This window comes from Mya arenaria, chromosome 8, assembly GCF_026914265.1.
Source record: "Mya arenaria isolate MELC-2E11 chromosome 8, ASM2691426v1".
Taxonomy (NCBI): domain Eukaryota; kingdom Metazoa; phylum Mollusca; class Bivalvia; order Myida; family Myidae; genus Mya; species Mya arenaria.
This window is the reverse complement of record NC_069129.1, coordinates 49754964-49762726: the sequence shown is the minus strand read 5'-3', so window position 1 is coordinate 49762726 and position 7763 is coordinate 49754964. Positions and strand designations below refer to the sequence as shown.

General features: G+C 36.4%; 1 protein-coding gene across 1 annotated transcript; it reads right to left on the bottom strand.

The window, feature by feature from the left end:
* Positions 1–4037: 4037 nt before the first annotated feature.
* Positions 4038–5532, bottom strand: LOC128243918 (uncharacterized). Its single transcript, XM_052961929.1, has 2 exons — positions 5075–5532; positions 4038–4937 (listed from the first exon to the last, which is right to left on the bottom strand). The coding sequence occupies exons 1-2, from the start codon at positions 5360–5362 to the stop codon at positions 4656–4658; spliced, it is 570 nt and encodes a 189-aa protein (XP_052817889.1). The 5' UTR covers positions 5363–5532; the 3' UTR covers positions 4038–4655.
* Positions 5533–7763: the final 2231 nt, after the last annotated feature.

Sequence of the window (7763 nt, the reverse complement as noted above, 5' to 3'; positions counted from 1 at the left end):
GCTATTTCTTCACCATTTTGAATGAAACATTGCGCAGTCTACGCCGCTTACGGAACCCGGCCTTCGGTCTTTTACCAGGGTTTGATTGGGAGTTTAGTGTCTTAAGACACTTCGAAAAAGCTTTTCACAATACCGCCGTGTGACGGAATACTGTTAAAACATGATTTTGGAAACAGGTTTGGAAACACTTTATTAAACTTCGGTAATAAAACGAAGGCAGGGCTCTTTAAGCGGCATAGACTGCCCTTTGTTTCATTTAAAATGGTGTAGTAAAAGAAAAGTTATCTTTGATTTAAATCTTCATTTAATCAAAATATTGCCTTCCGACGTAGCATTTATGACGTAATTTATCGCGTGGTATACACACACTGTTACTTATTCGTCTGGAGTGTTACTTCTCGAATCAAATCTGCTGTAAAGAGAAGACTGCAAATACCAATTGGTGTCTCTTCTTCCCAAGTTCAATGACCAGGTCCTGTTGCTTCATGAAAAATATTTTTTCAACATTCTCCGGCGGAAAACAACGGAACCAGAGTGCAGCCATGTTGGAAAGTATTCCTTCACAAGTGCAATGACGCATGGCACGCCGGGTAATCATTGGAGCCATAACATTTTGTTATGTGTTGAAAATGCTCCAACGCGTCTTCCGTTATAGTGCCAATGAGTGGAATATGGATATACAGTAAGTCTGTAACAGTGAGTATGGTTTCTTAGTTTTCATTTTTAGAGGTTTATACGAGTAAATTAAAAAAATGGAGAATGTATGGCCATGAGTTGTTCTAAAGTTAAAAGTTCTGAATAAAATTTAATATCTGATCGTCTAGAACTTGCATATCTTGCTAGACGTTAGTGTTGACAACGTAAAAATCTGGATTTTCGTGAGAATTGTTCACATACCTTAGGTTTAAGTATTTTCTTTACATGTGTGTGGCTTTTTTATTGCCGCGTTACAAATATTAGAACTTTATTTGTTATACTTGCTGCACTATGCTCGATTTTCTGAACGTTGTGGTGCCAATGAATAGGTTGTGGTGCTCATAAATAGTAATTTAGTAGGAAACGAATTGTGAAAAACTGTAGCAATTTCATAACATGAAAATTAACGCGATGGATAGTGCTGACGTAGTTCTAAGCACGAGAGCGCGATGGTAGTTGAATAACTTATTAATTAAATTCATAATTAATTAATTACATGGTTTACTTGAAATTATCATTATTATTATTATTATTATTATTATTATTATTATTATTATTATTATTATTATTATTATTATTATTACGAAGAAATTGCCATATGCGTATTTGTGCTTTATAAGTGCCTGAAATGACACCGAACAGTATAAATTTATATTGATATGTAGCATAACATGTACTTAATATAATATGTTTAAATGTACTTAATAGCAAGACCAAAAAATAGTTATGACAAAAACGCGGGAAACAAAATGACGTCGCGTGCGTCGTGGAGCGGTTCGACAGGGCGGATATGACTAACGGACGATAAACAACTTATATATACTGACGGTTTCCTTGGTAATTGTTGCCGTCTATATGATATTTGCAACTTTAATGACTCAACCAAAATCGGCCCAAAATAGGCACGTGGTACTCAACGTAGTGTACAAAATAGGCCCATAATAGGCCCTTGGCACTCAACGTAGTGTACAAAATAGGCCCGTGGCACTCAACGTAGTGTACAAAATAGGCCCATAATAGGCCCTTGGCATTCAACGTAGTGTACAAAATAGGCCCATAATAGGCCCTTGGCACTCAACGTAGTGTACAAAATAGGCCCGTGGCACTCAACGTAGTGTACAAAATAGGCCTGTGGCACTCAACGTAGTGTACAAAATAGGCCCGTGGCACTCAACGTAGGGTACAAAATAGGCCCATAATAGGCCCTTGGCACTCAACGAAGTGTACAAAATAGACCCGTGGCACTCAACGTAGTGTACAAAATAGGCCCGTGGCACTCAACGTAGTGTACAAAATAGGCCCGTGGCACTCAACGTAGTGTACAAAATAGGCCCATAATAGGCCCTTGGCATTCAACGTAGTGTACAAAATAGGCCCATAATAGGCCCTTGGCACTCAACGTAGTGTACAAATTATGCCCATAATAGGCCCTTGGCACTCAACGTAGTGTACAAAATAGGCCCGTGACACTCAACGTAGTGTACAAAATAGGCCCGTGGCACTCAACGTAGTGTACAAAATAGGCCCAAAATAGGCCCTAGGCACAGAGATGGTTAAATGGTCACTCATAAATGAAATAACCATAATACTATAATGTCCGACTGTAGAGACCGGTATTATGACATTTCAATGATTACACTGTTCACGAGGTCCTGCTCTTAGACTGACTGTGAATACGATGTCACCTTATGTCATAGTACTCTTGTCCCTTACGTCATTGTTACTAATGACTTCACTGTGTGTATGGCGGCGCTGTAGGTGACATTAGACGTTTGAAATTAATCGTATTCGAATTACCTCGGCAATTTTCAATCGAAAAAACTCGAATGTAGGTCACAGACGACTAAATTAATTTACGATATATAGTCTATGCTCAATAGACTAATTTGCGTGCAAGATAAAACATTAAACAACGTTTGAAAATAAGTTACGTTTCTCCTAAGAAAAAATAAAATTGGTTCAACGTAACCACTGCGTATTCGGTACGTAAATTGAAAAAAAAACGGTGTACTAGGACAACCAATGCGGTGAAAATGTAAAGCGCGTTCTACCTGTTTTTAAAATCACAAACCATTCAGCTTCCAAACCTATAAAGAAGGTTACACACAACCATTGTGCCGTGTGTTGCTTGATATTGTTGGGGGGCATGCCGATACCACGACGCCAACCAGTCGGCGGCGTTTCCCGGCCATCTTTATTAACCCATAGTATGTTGTAGCCGACATTATACTCTAAAGAACTTGGGGGGGGGGGGGGGGGGGGGGCGAAACTTGCAGTAAGTCCTTGAACAGTTCTAGAGTTTATTGTGTGGAGACCGTACGTGAATTTCATATGATAATTATTTCATTTTACATTCTCTTTAAAATTCTAACCGTTCAAACAGTTATTAGTTTTACTGCAATTTCTGGTGAATTTTTTGCCCCCCTCATCCGAATTAAACCAAATCAAGACTCCCTGCCATTAAGAAACACTGCCACAATAAAGTATGGCAGAATGTTAGTGTCACGCAAACGGATGGCAGTGCCAACAAACTGTGTGGCTGTCATGTAACCGTCACAAAAAGGAACGTCCTGTTATGAAACAAACATGGTAGCTAAAACGACCTGGATCTATATCGTTTCAACAGTTAAACTAAGGAATTTCTAACACTGAATGAATTCGATCAGCTTACTGTTCGAAGAAACAATAGTTGTTTTTAACCTCTACCTAGACAAAAGAGTTACTTCCTTTAGATGTAAATTTGCCTTGGAATAAATGCTTGTAAAACTATTTGATATCAAGCTCAATTTTAATCAAGTTTGTGAGATTAAACCTGTACAAAACATAAAACACTTCGCAGAAATATAAAACATATGCCCCCTCGCAATTTGGAATAAACTTTGATCGCGAAGTTTGGGTGAAAGCGCATATCTTGATCAATCTAACATTAAGGCAGATTACACAGATTGTGATTTTCATAAATATATATACGTTGTATTGCAAATTGCAAATTTGTGAATATTACTACAAATGAACTTACTAGTATGCCATCAATTAATTATGCATCAGAAAGTTTACTAGTCATTTCTTTGGGCCACTATAAATTCTTTAATACTCCCAAGCAAAACAAAGAATATCTTTAGAAATTAGTGCATTGTGGTGATTTTACTAGAATTACGAGACCACAAAAACTGCATGTGAACAGCCCAGAGTTTAAATGTTAGCTTTGTTTCCTTGTTGCAGGCGAGAAATCAAATCTGAAGAAATCATTCGCACGAACATCGGGTTAAAGTAACATTAGAAAAAGAGATACGTTGAACCCTTTTTCGACTTCGTCAAAATAATTCAATGTAACCGAAAAAGGCATTTATACAGTTTAATTCATCAAACAAAAACATTGAACAAGGTGTATATGAAAATTATCTTTAAATATAAATATGCGTACACGAAACAGTGCAAGACATATACCATTCTGATTAAAATGATAGATGACCTATAAACATGATTTGTATGGAGGGCGAATAAAAACTTAAGGTATAGACGATACATGTGAGTTTCATTGTAAGATGATATAATATTTAAACATATTATTTTAACCCTATAATATACCTTTAATAAAATAATGAAATTAATAAAAATAATGAAAATCTGACACTTTACAATAGATTGATCAGCGTATTAGATTATTCACCGAATACATACACTTATTGATATAAACAGTCTGTACAAAAGCAATCACCTTTAATTTAGCTTGTACGGGGTGGAGTGTACGATCTTTGAAATATCTGTTAAATATTGACGTGGCGATGTTTAAACATAAACAATGACTACTTGAACAAGTGAATTTTCTTATAACCAAGATTGACTTATCGTTGTTCTTTAAAAGTAATTCAATAAAAGCATATCTTTTCTAGATTTGTTTTATCCCCGCTCAAATCGACAGAAAAGCGTAAAATCTACGTCTGTTCTTTTATTCTAACTCATGTATCACAAAAAATGACGTCATACGCCGGAGGCGGTGATTCCGCTCTACCCGTTTCCCGTATGTCATACACTGTCACATCTCTCATGGCCACCGAATACGTCGGTGGAGCCACTTCCGGATCTAGCCGATATGGAGGTGGTTCCATGCCGTAAGCTTGTGGCAGCTGGTCGATCTCCAAGTGAGGGTTGTCTGACTGCATACTGGTAGAGGTGGTGGCGGCTGTGGTGGGGCTGTAGGCACGTGTCGGCGTTGACGCTTCTGTGTTGACACTGCTGCGCTGCAGACGAAGGATAGGCTGGTATCAATTGGTTGAAAGAAACATGATTTAAAATAATATTACAATATAACTGAATAGAATATGCATTAAACAAGTGAGCTTTTTTCATTTTGTCTGAAAGATCCGCGAAATCTCACCTTACACAATTGGCACATGCATTTGCAATCCACGTCAGCGATATTTTTGTAGCAAGTTTGGCACTTCCTGAAGCACGCAGTAAAACATTTACCAATTCCCTCACAAACGTTGCCGACACACACGCACGCCTCTCGTGCGGGTGTTCGCCCCTTTTTCGTGAAAAACAACACGAATAGTACAACCACCACAAAGAACACTCCAGATAGTGTGAAACTCAACGACTGTTTGGATGAGTTAACCTCCTCAGTTGTCGTATTAAATGGGTAGGTTTCAGTTGTTGAGTTCATGAAGAATCAACGTTATTTTTAATTTAAGAGTTATTAAATCAAAGTCAAATTTCAATTAACATTTTAACACTTAAACATAATTCCTTTTCATAATGCCATGTTTATTCCGATTAATAGTTAACATGTATTGGAAGAATTTGAACGCACTGACGTACTGTTTTTGTACATATTTTGCTTCACTGAGCATTGATCTTCTATTGTTAAACCGAGGATCAATATATTAAAGACTTCCTAATCGATATGGCCCGAGTACCGCATTACTTTAAAGTGACACTCTTATTCAATCAATACATACACATGTAAAACAAACATGAATTTTGACTGATAAACCTTAAACCACTTACTAAATAATGCATTTATGGAAAATATTAACTACTGATAACTGGAGTGTAACCGTGAATTTAGTGGCGGAAAGTATTAGATAATTGATGAATGATTAAGATTTACTTTGATCTAGTATGATTTCATATGGTAGTAATACCGTGTTTTATGCTCATTTGTTTTCAAGATAAACACGGAATCCTTCATAATAACCATTGTTTTTTTTTTACATTTATTCATCCTTGTTTGCAATATTCATCCTCGGCAACCCGGTGTATTATAACCTATATAATATAATATAGGTTAAAATACACTGGGATGCCGAGGATGGAAATATTTGAATAATATTATTCATTTTGGTAAATCTTATTTGGGAGTAAGAGTTCATCTTAACTATAAATCATTGATCTATTAAGAGGCTTTATGAACGTACTTTTTAATAAATGGCGTGTGTTTGATTTGTTAATAGTTCATCTAATAATAATAATAATAATAATAATAATAATAATGATGATGATGATGATGATGATGATGATGATGATGATGATGATTATGATGAATGAATGAATGAATGAATGAATGAATGAATGAATGAATGAATGAATGAATGTACGAATGCACGAATGAATGTACGAATGAATGAATGAATGAATGAATGAATGAACGAACGAACGAACGAACGAACGAACGAACGAACGAACGAACGAACGAACGAACGAACGAACGAACGAACGAACGAACGAACGAACGAACGAATGCACAAACGAACGAACGAACGCACGAACGAACGAAATGAATAAATGAATGTATGATTTCATGAACGAATGCATGAATGAATGAATGAATGAACGAACGAACGAACGAACGAACGAACGAACGAACGAACGAACGAACGAACGAACGAACGAACGAACGAACGAACGAACGAACGAACGAACGAACGAACGAACGAACGAACGAACGAATGAATGAAAGAATGAATGAATGAATGAATGAATGAATGAATGAATGAAAGAATGAATGATTAATGAACGAACGAACGAACAAACGAACGAACGAATAAATTATAATAATAATAATACCTATAATAATAATGATAGAAATCATACTACTACTACTACTACTACTACTACTACTACTACTACTACTACTACTACTACTACTACTACTACTACTACTAATACTACTACTACTACTACTAACAATAATAATAATAATCTGTGGCGCTTTTGTTTATTTCTTTTCAGTTTTGGTATTCTCAAGTACGCCTGGGATATAATGAATGAATAATTGAGTTATTCTCCTCATTCACCTCAGAGAAAAGCAGACGCTCGTTGGCATTCGCACTTTGTATCTTTCTTAACTTCATAATTCTGTTCGATTGTGGTATTTTAGGAGTAGTGAATAATTGTATAAAATGCATAGAAATTAGTAAGCTTGAAGATGAGAAGAAATAACTACGGAAATCTGTTTGGGACTGCCTTCGCCCATTTAAAAATCGCGTAAGGAAAAGGTCCGGGGTAAGGAAGTAAAGAAGCGAAGGAGCGAGGGTGTAAAAACCAAACCTCGTGGTTTTTTTTTACATGACAAGAGACACCCTTATGTAAAGAAGATGCGCAGAATTAAAAATGAAATCTCGCGTCTTTTCCATGCTTTTTATATGTGATATCATAGGATTTTCTGCATTAATTGATGTATAAAACTTGTGACGATGAACAGTTAAATTTTGCGTTTTTGTCTACGGCAATTTAATCAAGAGATGACGGACGAATACGCCATAGCCCTCACAAGATCTTCATCCCTTTCAAACACCTCGAACTTACCAGGTGTACTTGAAGCGTGCTACATACACATGATAGACAATGTGAAAGACAATGTCGTATGCGTTGAACACAACGTCAAAGGCCATAAGTGTTATGAGTGGCATAAATATCCAGCAAATATATTGAATATCATCACCAGGTGTCTTTGTTGAATTTGATGGACAACCATAGGGGTCACAGAAAGGGTTTCTAAGGGATTCGCGTAATGGTTTGTAAAATGCACTTTTTACAGTTTTTTTTAATACGAAATAAAGTGT

What these genes read in the sequence shown, in the direction of transcription:
- LOC128243918 (XM_052961929.1), bottom strand. Translation starts at nt 5,362, where the DNA reads ATGAACTCAACAACTGAAACCTACCCATTTAATACGACAACTGAGGAG. An exon ending in GCATGTGCCAATTGTGTAAG is followed by an intron (nt 4,938 to 5,074) that starts GTGAGATTTCGC and finishes CTTCGTCTGCAG; the next exon opens with CGCAGCAGTGTCAACACAGA.